Source organism: Triticum aestivum, chromosome 5B (assembly GCF_018294505.1).
Source record: "Triticum aestivum cultivar Chinese Spring chromosome 5B, IWGSC CS RefSeq v2.1, whole genome shotgun sequence".
Classification (NCBI taxonomy): domain Eukaryota; kingdom Viridiplantae; phylum Streptophyta; class Magnoliopsida; order Poales; family Poaceae; genus Triticum; species Triticum aestivum.
The window spans coordinates 52,919,537-52,933,065 of record NC_057807.1 but is presented as its reverse complement, the minus strand read 5'-3'; the positions used below and the strand labels follow the sequence as shown (position 1 = coordinate 52,933,065).

General features: G+C 46.9%; 1 protein-coding gene across 1 annotated transcript; it reads right to left on the bottom strand.

Annotated features, from left to right (window-relative positions):
- Positions 1-104: 104 nt before the first annotated feature.
- LOC123114622 (uncharacterized) lies at positions 105-13,001 on the bottom strand. Its single transcript, XM_044536100.1, has 18 exons — positions 12,436-13,001; positions 11,580-11,649; positions 10,152-11,348; positions 9,024-9,593; positions 6,353-6,562; positions 5,769-5,914; positions 5,213-5,663; positions 5,000-5,122; positions 4,051-4,341; positions 3,616-3,948; positions 3,200-3,505; positions 2,733-3,114; positions 1,658-2,653; positions 1,176-1,579; positions 971-1,093; positions 701-781; positions 338-391; positions 105-260 (listed from the first exon to the last, which is right to left on the bottom strand). The coding sequence occupies exons 1-18, from the start codon at positions 12,492-12,494 to the stop codon at positions 105-107; spliced, it is 5,952 nt and encodes a 1,983-aa protein (XP_044392035.1). The 5' UTR covers positions 12,495-13,001.
- Positions 13,002-13,529: the final 528 nt, after the last annotated feature.

Sequence of the window (13,529 nt, the reverse complement as noted above, 5' to 3'; positions counted from 1 at the left end):
TCAGTAAAAACTATAAAAAGAAATGCATTAACTTCTATGGGAATAAGCTCATAAGCAGCAAAATTACCAAAAACAGAAGATGTCATGTAAAATATCTAAGCGATTTACCTTTGGGAACCACAGTGGCATGGTATCTTATTTTCCTCCAATGGAAATTTGTAATTGTACGTCAATTCTTCGCCAGCATATATACGCCTCTTTGCGTAAATGAAAATCTTCTTCTGGCCCTCAACAGTAATTATTTTTGTATAACAATTCGGCTGGCAAGGAAATAACGAGACTGCTATTCAGCATGTTACAGAAACCATAGTTGAATGTTTATTGTTAAGCAGTTTACCTCACACGAATGGTTGATAAATCTTGCTAAACCGCCACGCTTTGTAGCATCAACCTGTGTAAATTAAGAAAAAATGGAGGCAATGAACAGAGTTGCGCAAGGTGCAGTCACAAAAACTGGCAAAGATTAAACATGATTTCAATCAAAGGTTTGAGACTACCAAGCATCACAAGGACCCCAACCCATTAAAAGATCACATTTATGCTTTACATTATTATATTGTCACATAGCTCCATCATTTTCTGTACTGCTTCAACATTATCCAATTCTTCTATTGTCTAAGAAGCAAATATCAGAAATAAAGACACGTATGCAGCACACCATTTTAGATAAAGGCAGATAAGAATAATCTTCTACACCTACCACATAATCATCATCCAAGCGAAAAAGGTAACTGCTTCCAATTCCACTCTTCTCATATTGAGCCTCACGTATGTCTGAGACCTGTATGGTACAGATATATCAATAAGCTTCTTAAAAACTACTCCCTCCGTACACTTTTATAAGACCTTTTAGACATTTAAGACAGCACCTAAAACAGTTCAATTTCAGCTGTCTTAAACGACTTACAAAAGTGAACAGAGGGAGTACTACATTGATGAAGGGATTGTTGATTCAAGATAACAAAATTACCGGCCGGCGAATCAGTTCACCAACATATTCAATAACGAAATCTTCTGCATCAATTGACTCAAGGGCCACCAGACCCCATTCATGAATCTTGCTCCTTTGAAAACGTAACCGCTTCTTCCTTGCCTATATGCCAAAGGTAAGAGTCAGTGGTCATTCAAACTGTCATGGCAAGAGAAACTTGTGTACATGCAATGATTTATTTTACCTTCGATTGGGTAATTTTCAGTAGCTCGGTGCCTTCAGAAGCAGCTAACAGGTTTCGTAACTTAACGCGGTTTGTTCGCGCAGATGTACCTTTAACTTGTGGGTTTTTCCACACATTATTAGCTGAAGTTGAAAGAATACTCCGAACGCGGTACCCTCTCACACGAGTCCTTTCTGATGGAGTGGCGGTGCGTGCCCAATTACGCCACTCCCACCCATTGGAGGAAGCTCTTGCACAACCATCTGACTCTGGACACAAAATCAATGGTTTTGCCTTCTGACTGGAGTCAGTAGACATGTTCTTATTCTTTCTTTTCTTTGCAAGCTTTGTGGGCACACTAACGTTCTCAAAAGGAACCTCGTTATCAACCAGAGGCATCCTAGTAAGATGAGAAGTCCTTTGTCCTAGAAAAGAAAGATGATGCATGTGATAAATCTATGCAAATTTACAGGGGATGAAGCAAACAAGACTAAAATGCTTACTCTTTGGCACATCATTGGAAAGCCGCTTCAAGTCCTGTTCGATATTCAAAGGGCTTACAACATTATCAGGAGTTTTGGTACGACTCTTGGAGATCTTTGGCACATCACTGGAAAGCCGCTCCAAGCCTTGTTCAATATTCAAAGGGTTTACAGCATTATCAAGAGTTTTGGTACGACTCTTGGAGGCCTTTGGCACACCATTAGAAAGCCGCTTCAAGCCTTGTTTGATATTCAAAGGGTTTACAGCATTATCAAGAGTTTTGGTACGACTCTTGGAGGCCTTTGGCACATCATTGGGAAGCCGCTTCAAGCCTTGTTCAATGTTCAAAGGGTTTACAGCATTATCAAGAGTTTTGGTACGACTCATGGAGGTCTTTGGCACATCATTGGAAAGCCGCTTCAAGCCTTGTTCGATATTCAAAGTGTTTACAACATTATCAAGAGTTTTGGTACGACTCTTGGAGGACTTTTTCGACTTCCCGGCCTTCCTTGGTTCCTGGACATTTTTAAGATGAACCTTGCGCTCAACAAGCTCACGTAGAGGCTTGGAAAGCTGCTCATCCGTTGGAGTTCTCACTGCTTTTTTGGATGACACTGCTTCACAGCTGTTCCTTAACTTTCTCTTTCTGTAGTACGCATATTCTTTATTAGGTCTCAATGATTCGTCGATGTTTTTAGGCACAACAGTCTGCTTGGTATACCATGAATCAAGGCACTCACTGATAGTATCTGACAGGAGAGATGCCCACTCTTCTATAACATTCTTATGCAGTGTCTGCCTGCAGATAGCCACGGTAATGTATCTAGAAATTCCGGGCATAGAGTTGGTTGGTTTTGAAGGTCGGTATTTGTTTTTGTCCATGACCAGCACAGAAGCTGAGCCAGTCTCCATACCAGGAGGCACCTCATCAAAACTCTCATCCAATTCAGCTGCCTCGGATACATCCAGCTTTTCAAATATACTAGCATAAGATGAAGAAGGGGATTGATGCTCCACTGCATGCAAATTAAAGGGGTTAAAATAATGTAACCAAGCTCAGGTAAGACAAAATGCAATAGAAGAATGGTCGTTTACCATGAGAAGTGAGCATTTTATCTGTTGCCACATCAGATACAGATGATGTTGCGCCTGCCACCATGTCAGCAGGAATGGGTACAGTATCAGTAGCTATTTCAGCTGTAACCAACACTTCATCTACAGCCATTTCAGCCGGACTGGTTATTGCATCTAGAACCATTTCAGCCGGACTGGTTATTGCATCTAGAGCCATTTCAGCCGGACTGGTTATTGCATCTAGAGCCATTTCAGCCGGACTGGTTATTGCATCTGTAGTCATTTTAGCAATATCCAATAATTTATCTTGAGCCATTTCAGAAGGAATGGGGGGTGTTTCATGAATGTCCATTCCAGCAGAACTAGGCGAGTCCGGTGCATGAACAGGAGTACGAATTAGTTCCTGCAATACACATGTCCAACATGAATCATGTAAATTTCAAAATCTCAGTAGTCATAAGAGAAATTATTTATCATTGTTATCTCACTTGATCAGTGATGTCTTCAAGTCCAAAGCCCAACCAGTTTGTTATCTCCTCTGCAATAACCTTCCTGAAATGGTGAAACAAAGTTTCCTTTGCTGCCACGTATAGTTCATTTGCCAGCATTACCTGGACTCCTGATGAGGGATCAAAATATATGGTGGAACTTGATTCACGCCACCAACTATTTTTGCCATCGCAAGAACCAATATCTAACAACGGCGGAGAGACAGGGCTTGCACACTCCAATGTTGGCCCAAATCCAGGTGGGAAATCCATGTCGCACTCGATAGCTTCTGAATCACATATTACCTGCAAAGACATGGAAGTATAAGAACCCGTTATATATGACGAAAGAAAGGATATGAACGACATATTGCCCCCCTCCAAGAAATAGATACACTTGGTGTCAGAGACAAAACCTTCAATCCGTCAGCTTCTTGCTTGTTTCCATTATCAGACCCACCAGGAATACTCGTACAAGGAAGACTTGAATGGTGATTTCTCTTAATCCATGCACCACAGTAGTCCATAACAGGATCATACAGTATCCCATCCCAGATATTCTTCATGGATTCGTAATAAAGAGTTTGCCAAACTGCTGATAATATATCAGCAAATTTGGCATGCACCGCAGTTGACTGAACAGCCACGGGAGAAGTTGCTCGTACTGTATTATATGAGTTTCCTTTTTTGTGATCAGTAAATTTTGCATGAGCCTTGCCCTTTAATGCTGAAGCCTTCTTGCTGTCAGGCTGCCAATGTCAAAACCATGAGGGGGAGATTATGAAAAACTAAAGAAGGACCATACAAAGAGGTGCTCTTATTAGAAAAACTTTGTGCCAAATAATACACACCTTAACAGCTAGGAGTTTCGATTTTGCAGCTAGTTGCTTCTCAGTCTTCCTACAGGCGATAATTTCTGGAAGCACACAGCTGAAAATTTCATCAACAAAAATCTTGCGGGCTGATTTCACTATACCGGCATGGAGCTGATGACTAATATCATCGACTATGTCACCCATCACGTCACTGGCTGACCCAGAATCATTCTCTGAAGCTTCTGAATGCTCGGTGTGACCTCCACTCCACCAATCAATTAATGAGACAAGTGTAAATGGACCAAATTTGCTATCAACATGGTAAACCTACAATAAAAACGGACTTCATTCAGATTGCAGACTAATAATGAGATAAAGAAAATAGTTCACAGCTACACGCAAGATGTGTAAGTATGGTATTATAAAAAGGATCTAGTAGCACTAGCACAGCACGTCAACTTTTTTGTTTAACTTGATTCATGGGAGAACAACAAAAACTTACAGATAGAAGTTGCATTGACGTTTAGTGAATTTAACCATTTGTACACAGAAAATAGCTTGTGCTATCAATTTGTTATTCAACCTCACTGAGTTACCCAGTATTTTGCACTTGACAAGGCGAGAAGAGAAATGTAAATGAAATAATTTACCAAACGGTTTACAAGTGGTGCTAATCTAACACATAGGTGCAAGGACACTCAAGCCAATAATGCAACGAATTTCAAGAGGTCTTCACAAAACCAGCAGCATAAATAGTGTATGTACCAGACTAATATTCTTGAGCTTTGGCTAGTTATGACCAGATATGTAATTGCCTTCTAATAATTGCAGACCTGCCATTATGTAACTTTAATGGAAACATTGCAGTAAGCCAGTAACAGGGTAACAAGAATGAATTGTTGCTCGAATGGATAAAGCATATACCAACATAACTCAAGAGGATGGGATTTACAAGACATGATTTTGATTACTGAATATTTTTTACCATAGAAAGATCCTGGAGATAGCTGCTATGAAGCCAATAAGAAAGTTCAGCAAGAGAATGTGGCCCATGACGGCTACCATCGCTGTCCTCGAACATCCAGCATGACTCATCGCTTGAGAGAGCCTAGTGAGAGAACAGAAGCTAAACAAATCAGGGAGGTAGACAAGCGGCTGGCCGGTGTGCAGAAACATAGGTAAAAAGTGCTCGGCATACATCTGGAAGCGCCATTTTATCAGTACGAGCCACTGTCTTATTCTCCTTCGATTCATTTGGCGTGGTGACCGCGCCAGCAGAATTCCATTGTGAAAGGAACTGCTCTAGAGAACTCAAGGCTACAGGATTGAGCATTTGCCCACCAACAAGAGCATAAATAGCAAGATCTTGAGGCAAGAAACCACTGGATAGCCCCTCATAGAGCTGCTTGGGTGCGTAAGGCCCACACATCTGGCCATGCTCATTCACATACATACAGCCTTCAAAGGGCTGATGTTGCGGATATGCACCATATGTCCCATTTTGACCATTTGAATAGCCCATGCCAGACTGCGAATAGATCCCACCGCCGTTATTGACAGGACAAACATTCCCCTGCGTGGCAACAAACATGCCTGAGCTCTGTGGTTGGTCGCCGCTACAGGAAGCCATCTGACGCCTCTCCGAACACCTGGTCAATCAGAGCCAGCGATCAGCTCCAGCTTTAATTAAGTAAAAAAGGGAAGGAAATAACAATGTGACGAAACAAACAGAGAGGATCAACGGAAGGTTGTACCGGTCAAGCATGTTCACGCGTGCACCACTGCAAGCCGAGGCGGAACAATCAAGCGGTTCCCTGTCAGACCACTTTGTACGCTTTGTTCTGGGGAAAGAACTGGGGCTGCGGAAGCTCGACGACTCTGCCGGCGAATCATCCAAGCCCTGCTCACAAGGAAATTGCACAGGGGTCACACTAAGAACAGCATATTTCTCAAGTTCAGAACAAAAACCCGCCGCGGCGACCCTTCCGCTCAACACGAAATTCACCATTCTATGCAACAGAACTCGCAAATTTCAGGACGATCTCTAGGAATCGACCACCGGCACGTCTACGGGAGCAATCCCAAAAGCTCTCCCTACCCTCGCCTAGCTCACACGCTACCAGCGGGCGCTATCGCCATAAACGCCAAAACCACGCTGTAATCCACACCCCCCAAACGGCCGCGCACGGGCGAAAGAGACAAAATTCCGGGGGCCCAGTAGAGGCAGATCGCCGACGGCGAGACGAGGGGCCTCAAGCCCGCCTCGCGGCGGCGTCGACGCGCCCGGGCAGGTGAGGCGGATCTGACGACGGGAGAGAGAGCGGGAGCGAGAGCTCACCAGATCGGAGCGCGCGTGCGGCATGGCTGGCTCGCGGGGGATCGGGCGCCCTCCCGGAGTCGGATCTCCGCCGCGCCGCCGGCGGGTAGGGTTAGCGGTTGGGGGGTGGGAGGAGCGGAGGACCGGTCTGGCTTTGGGTTGGAGAGCGTGCCGGGCAAGAGGAGAGAGAAGACGGGGGGGAGCGTTTCGGACAGCTGGCCCGGCCAGTAATCATCATAATCGGAAGAACATTATTGATTTCCGAACTGGGCACTTCATGGAATTTCTGTCTACTACAATAAATTTGTGCTCCTCTTCCTTTCTTCTCCGAATCCGGCGGTGGTGGAAACGGCGGCGGCGGTAGGGATGAGAGTCGCCTCGACGACAAGTTAGATGTTAGGGTGGAGGGGTTCCGGAGCACGGGGAGTTTGGATAGAACGTCTGACCCGAGGATGGAGGCGGCGGTCGCAGGTAAGGCGAGAAAGACGAAGTTATTAGGGTCTTTTTTTGGGTGTTTGTATGAAGAGGGGCGGATCCGGGTCCATGGATGAAGATCTACGAGTTGGCGGTTAGGGCAAAAGGGCTTACCGGAGTCGGGGGAGTTTTAGCGAAAGCTCATGATCTGGGGGTGGAGGTCACCGGAGCCGTGGACGGTGAAGGTGGTGGGCGTGAGTAAGGTGGGAAGCGGTTGATTCGATGAGGAGGCTGCCGAAACGAAGGAGGAAGAAGGCGGCGGTTGTGGGTAAGGCGGGTAGGACGAAATTAGGGTTTTGATTTGGGGTATTTATATAAAGAGGGATGGATCTAGACCGTTGGGTGAAGATCTCCAAGTCTATACAATTCTAACTATTGGCCAATCAAACCCCTAAAAAATCCTAAATAATGCACCTCAACCCCAAAAGGGCAAAAACATAATTTTGGTATCTTCCTCTTTCGGCTTCATATCCGGTGCACTGGCGAGACAAGATTCACCTCGAGTTGAAGCTAGTAGTGAGGCAAAGATTAGGCGATGACGAGTTAGAGGTTATGATGGTGGTTTTCACAGAGTCAGGAGAGTTTTGAGAAAGTGATTAATCCGATGGTGGAAACAAAAATAGGGAGGATGAAGGTGGTTGTGGCGCGTAAGGCAAGAAGGGTGAAGTAAGGTTTTGAGTATGGGAGTGCCTATACATCAGGCACCTGAAAAATTCATCTGCGTCCGCTACTTCCGTTAGGGGCCGCTAGATTTTCATCCAACGGCCGAAGACATACCATGCACTGTTCATCTTCAACCTCGTCTTCTTCTTCCTTATGCAATCGCCTACCCACCCCACCTCAACCGCCTCCCTTCGCCTCCCACGGTCGGCGGGGGCTGCCACGTGCCACCCCGCCCTCCCTTCAATCTTCCCTACCGTTGTTGCTTTGAAGCCACCGTGACCATCTCTCTAAGACCCCCCTACCCCTACCAACTACATGAACTCTGGCACCCCCCCCTCCCGCCAGCACCTTTCCGGACTCGCTATCAGTGGTTCCTACTCGTGCACGGCTCGGCCTTGTCGTGGTCGACGTTCCTCACACCATCCGCGCAGACTGCACCTTTGGCCTCGCGCGGAACGGAAAATGATTGACGCTCAAAAGAATTTCAAGTTCCGGTTAGCAAACGCATTTGAGTACTTCTATCAAAGATGAATAAATCTTGCCCCTCTGACAAACATCGTAGAAAAATATATTTGTTCGCCAACTAAAAAACATATATTGCTTCGAAAAACTAACATCTTTGTTTTTCACAACTCTGACAACGTGATTGGTTCAAGGGAATTAGAGATGGGGAATGGGAGTTGAGGGGGTGAGGAGATTAAAAGTCCACTATTTGATTACAGGGAGTGGAAGTGGGAAGGGGAATGGGAGTTGAAGAAGCCAATTCTCACGGATTTCATTCCAGGGTATCCTGTTAATTTGCGAGCAGAGTTTTATCCCAGGCCAATTCTCATCATACACCAAACAAGGGAATGAGAGTAAAAATCTACTTCCTATACCTAATCCCTTCATAAACACCCTTGTGCAAACTCCCGTTCGGCTGTGATGGTTCTCCATCGACGCCATGAGCCACAAGATGGTCATCCCACGCTAAAACTATGCTATTCTGGGAGAAGGCAACGAGAAATTGATTTCAGGAGCAGACAAAAACAGAAAGCCGAGTTGAATTCCAGCATACACCAAGTACTTCACAAGCTGAGCAATGTAATAAATCCACAGAGCATTTGGGCAGGGCTTTGAAGACTTTCCCTAAAATACACTCACAGCTGATCACTGCTTTACAACTGCTGCTACTTCAGCGAGACACCTACTTGACTCATGAACAAGTCGACTCTTTAGCTAGAGATGCAGCAGGGGTAGGGTAGTGCAACTCTCTAGCAAAATCATGGCAACCGAAAGGGTGTTTTCGAATGCCTGAAATCGAACCATTTCCGGCGAAACCCGCGCCTCAGTCACTCTGCTCCAGTTCTTAGTTACTACTACTACAACATTACATTGCTGGTTCCATCTGCTCTGCTAGTACCACCCAAAACATCACAATGGGTTCAGAAGTCATCAGTGACAGTTTCACCTGAAGAAGTCTTGCCACTGCACTATCAGCCCTGAAGCTTTCTGCAGGAAAACCATGCAAGCCAAAAGGAGTTCCAGGCCAGGGTAAAAGCTTCAGAGCTCATGCATCAATGGTGAGGTGCTTCTTGTGACTGGACACCTTGGCCTGCAGCTTCTCCAGCTTGGCGCTGGCAGTCCTGTGCCGGTCGCTCATCTTCCCCTCCTCGGTGCTGCACATCTGCAGCTTCATCTTCAGGCTGAACATCCGCTGGACCCGCGCCGCCCAGCCGTCCTTCCCCGGGGCGCCACCGAACTTCCGGATGTCCTGCCGCATGCCGGAGCACTCCCTCTCCAGCTCCGCCAGCCGCAGCCGCATGCTGTCCATGCCGGCCCTGAGCGCCTGGTTCTCCCTCACCGCCGCCGACGTGACCCAGCGGGCACCGGCTTCGCCGGACGTCGCGATGGTGCCACTGCCGTGGAGGGGGCGTGAGGATCCTTCCAGGTTGTCGGAGACCATCAGGCACCCGGCGATGGATGTCCGCAGCTGGAGCTGCTCGAAGAAGAGGACCTGCACCACCACACGCAGCGGCAGGCGCTCGTTCTGCGCGGCGTGGGTGCATGCCTCCAGGGACAGCTTCTGGCAGTCGATCAGCCGGCAGAGATGCTCGCGCTCGGATTCCGGCAGACAAGAATGCGCCTGTCAGCATTGCAGAACAAGACTGAACAGCATCAGCAATGGTGAAGTTCAAATTTTCATAAGTGAAGTGGCAAATGTGTCTTCAATTCTCGGGCAAGAACTTAAACTGAAGATGTGATGATTACGAACACTAGTGTCACTGATTAAGAACAAGAGTGACGATGTGATGATTATGGAAAAAATAAACAGCATTAACAATGTGTGTGTGAAAATAAATGCAAATGCGTCTACATTTCTTAGCACAAAAACTTAAACATATGGATACTAGTCTCACCTTGCCTTTGGAGGAAGTATCAATTTTAGAAATTACAACACTAGGGGGCATGTTTGGTTGGCTTTAGAAGTTGGCTAGCAACCGAGCCTATGACAAGTTGGGTATGTGACTAAGCAAGTGTGACATGCCATAACTGTGGCTGCAACCAAACGCTTGCCACATTTTGCCACACTTGTGGCACGAAAGTGTGGATGGCAACCAAACATGCCCTGGTTCCTTTAAACAGGAGATGAAGAAACTGCATGTCAACTATTTTCAGATAAAAAACAGACTCAAAAGTTTACCTTCAAGTATACATCAATGGCGCGGTAAAGTCCATCGTCTAGAGGCCGGGCATATTCAGGCAAAGCAGTTGCAAGAGATTCAAATTTCGGTGGCTTCAGGTTGATATCTGGTGCAATCTCTGCAAGGTAGCCATCAATCAGCTTAGCGACAGCGGTGATCGGCGCCAGTGAAGGAGAACCCATCACATCATCCAAGCACGGGGAGCCACCACCCATGGTCTGGTCCATTGCCAAGAAGTGATCAAGGATCCTGCGCACACATTCGACATTGTAGAGTGTGTCCATTGTGTACGAGAAGTTAGGTAGCAGTAGATCCTCCAGTGTGGCTTCATCTAATTGCATGCCGACCCTTTTCTCCAAATTGGAAATGCAAGCACGGTTGACTTTCAGAATCATGGCAGTTCGAAGCAGCCAGAGCAAAACATTTGTGGATATCAGGCCTCTCTGAAGAGGCAGCATCCTGTCAATGTCCTCAAGCAAATGCCTCTGTTCCTCCTCAGATAGGGTAGCAGCAGCAGAAGTCAGGGGCACCGGTCCCATGCTTTGACGCCTATTCAGTCCTGGGAGACACTTCTTGGCATAGTATGTGAGCGAACCAGCGACAATCTCCTCCTTGGCACCTCTTGACTCCATAGTGGAGATAAGCCTCTTGTATGTAGGGAAGCTCAATGATGAAGCATCACCATACCACCAATCTGAGCTGAAGTTCCCGAGCTTTGCGCCCGTGCTAATACCATTCCACAATACACTGCCCCCGGGGCTATGCATCGCACCGTGCTCTGATACTGGCCAGCCAAAGAGGTCTGGATCTATGCTAGCCTTGGCGGCCAACGATTCGACGCACCTCTTCGCAATGTGAAGGTCTTCGGCATGAGGGAGAAGGACATCACATGTCTTGAGTGCTTCCAGGGAATCTTTCCAGCTGCGGAGAACTACTTGGTTAAAGAACATTTCTGCCTGGTGGATGAGGTTATCCTGAGCTATTTCTTCTGTCATCTCGAGATATTCAGCGGCGCATCGAAGGTGGACAATATTTGCTGGAGAGAGCTCTATCTTCAAACCATAACAGAACCTTGCCACTAACTCGAATGATTTTGCACCTCCAGGGATGTCGGATAGTTTGATGGTACATTCGTCTTGGTCTGAATTCTCCTCAATCAACCTTCCCAAGATGGCACTCTTTGAAAGCAGAGGGAACTGCAAGGAGATAAGGACCACTTAGAACAAAAGGACAGCCAGTAAATATCAACCTCACATATTGAAGGCAAATAGCGAGAGGAAGTAGTTTGTAAGTGCTCTTTCTTTCAACAGAATATCTTGCTTCTTATCATCACAATTTCTTGCTAAGCTACAACATCTTATCTTACTTCTTATCATCACAAATTTACAGTGGGCTGCCATACTATACTAGATTGAAAAGCAAATTACCTTGTGGAGGTGGAAAGACATCTCCCCAACCTGAACGACAACATCGCTGGGAAGCCCAGTTGTGCAGAACCTGCAAGGCCCACAAGAAGATGGTCATCAGTGAATCACTAACCACATATATTCTGGCTTGCAGAGTTTTAGTTAAGCAAGTGAGGTGATGGGTTAGAAAATAGTAGTGGTAGTGGAAAAGAACACCTTCCATGTTTAACTAGATGCTAAAGAGAGAACTGATAAGGCATTGTTTCATATCCTGACCATCTCTTTAAACAAACAGAATCTATAGACAGACCGGCATTGCTTCTACAGAAGCTATAAAAGAGCAAGAAGGTCAGACTTGCTATAGGCTATACTCTAAAATATTCACCCTGAAGTACTGGAAGGGGACACCTGCACTATCTGGCATTTCAGCCTCACCAAACCTTGGTGCTTCATGGAAGTGGTCCTGTACATGAAAGCGAAAGGGGGAAACAAAAACCCTAGCGGTTCAAGAAGCACAACAAGGACAGGAAGTAGTAGTAGCAATGTGGGTGCGGACCAGGCCAAATCACACAAATCGCCATGCCAGAAAATTGAGCAAGGAAGAAAGATCCTGGAGTTCATGTCATGTCATGTGCCCCCAAATCCCCATTTGAAACACATTCTATTTCTGCCTTTTTCTAATTTTCTGACTATGTATATTTAGTAAACTAGCAGCAGGGAGCCAGGAACAGGACAAGCGCCCCCAATTGTTTAATGCCAGCCACGAAGCTTCCAAATCGCACACATTACATGCATGGCAGCAGAAGTCTGAAAGAACTGAAGGAAATGGCAAACCGTGGCTGGTAAAAAAAAGGAAGGAGCAGAGCATGGAGCATACCACGCTTGGCCTCGCCTGGTGAAGGCGTCCGGCTTGGAGCCGAGCTTGACGGAACCCATGGATCCTTGGAGGGAGGAACGGATCTGACTCCCCTGCGTCCAAATCCGGGGAGCACGCACGCACGCACGAGCAGCACACCCCCAGGCCAGGTAACCGCCACTCCGCAGTTTTGCCTCTCCTTAATCAACGCCCCGGGCACGAGATGGAGCAAGAAAACGCCACCATTGCAATTGGCGAGGGAATGTGAAGGCGCAGAGGCTAGAGGTTTCTCAGGACTCCCGGGGCTCGAGCTCTAGCAATGGGGGGTGAGTAGCGGGAGCAAGGCGAAGGAGAAAGGAAGCAGCGGAGAGTCCAAGAAACAATGGGCCGGCGACTGCGGTGGGGGAGAAGGAGAAGAAGGCGAGAGAGACCGGGCGGCTGCAGCCGGGGACAAAGAAGGGGCGGAGAGGAGAGGGTGGCGACAAATGGTGCGGCTGGGGCGCATTGATGTGGGTTTGGAGACCTGGGGTGGGAACGAAGAGGGGAATGCTCCAGTCTCCAGAGAGAGAAGAGGTTGTTAATTTTTTTGTTGGAGATCTACTCTGCTCTACGCTAATCCAATCTGGGGCGTGGTGCGGTGCAGTGAGAACTGAGATCCTCCTGTTGATTTCGACAGAGTGGACCCGGTAGCGTCCGGCGTACTACTGCCGCTGCTAGTACTACAGTGCAGAGATCCATGACATTATCTTAGTGACATTAACAGTCTGCACACGGCGCTCGTTCACGTTGTTTGTGATCTACGGCAGTACAGATCCACGGCATTATCTTATAACACTCTTATTACAGCATTCATTCGTTCGCATTGTTCGTGTGGTCAAATTCGGCACATGGGCAACACCTCATCGTTATTCTTCTGCAAGAGGAGGCTAAATTTCGTGTTTTGACCCTTTTGACGTAGTTTATCAGGATCTGACCCTGGTATGTTTTTTTTAGATTTGACCCTTTTGCTACCGCTGCAGACCCTCGCGGTAGCTTTATACAGGCTACCGCCGCCCTCCCTATCGGTAGGTGCCTTGACGGCGTCTAGCCGTTAACAACCACTGACACGTGGCAAA

Bases quoted from the DNA above. Each gene is read 5' to 3' on its own strand.
- LOC123114622 (XM_044536100.1), bottom strand. From the start codon at position 12,494: ATGGGTTCCGTCAAGCTCGGCTCCAAGCCGGACGCCTTCACCAGGCGA. The intron at 11,650-12,435 runs GTATGCTCCATG...TGGGCCTTGCAG, and splicing joins ACCAGGCGAGGCCAAGCGTG to GTTCTGCACAACTGGGCTTC. The intron at 3,506-3,615 runs GTTTTGTCTCTG...ATGTCTTTGCAG, and splicing joins AAGAAGCTGACGGATTGAAG to GTAATATGTGATTCAGAAGC.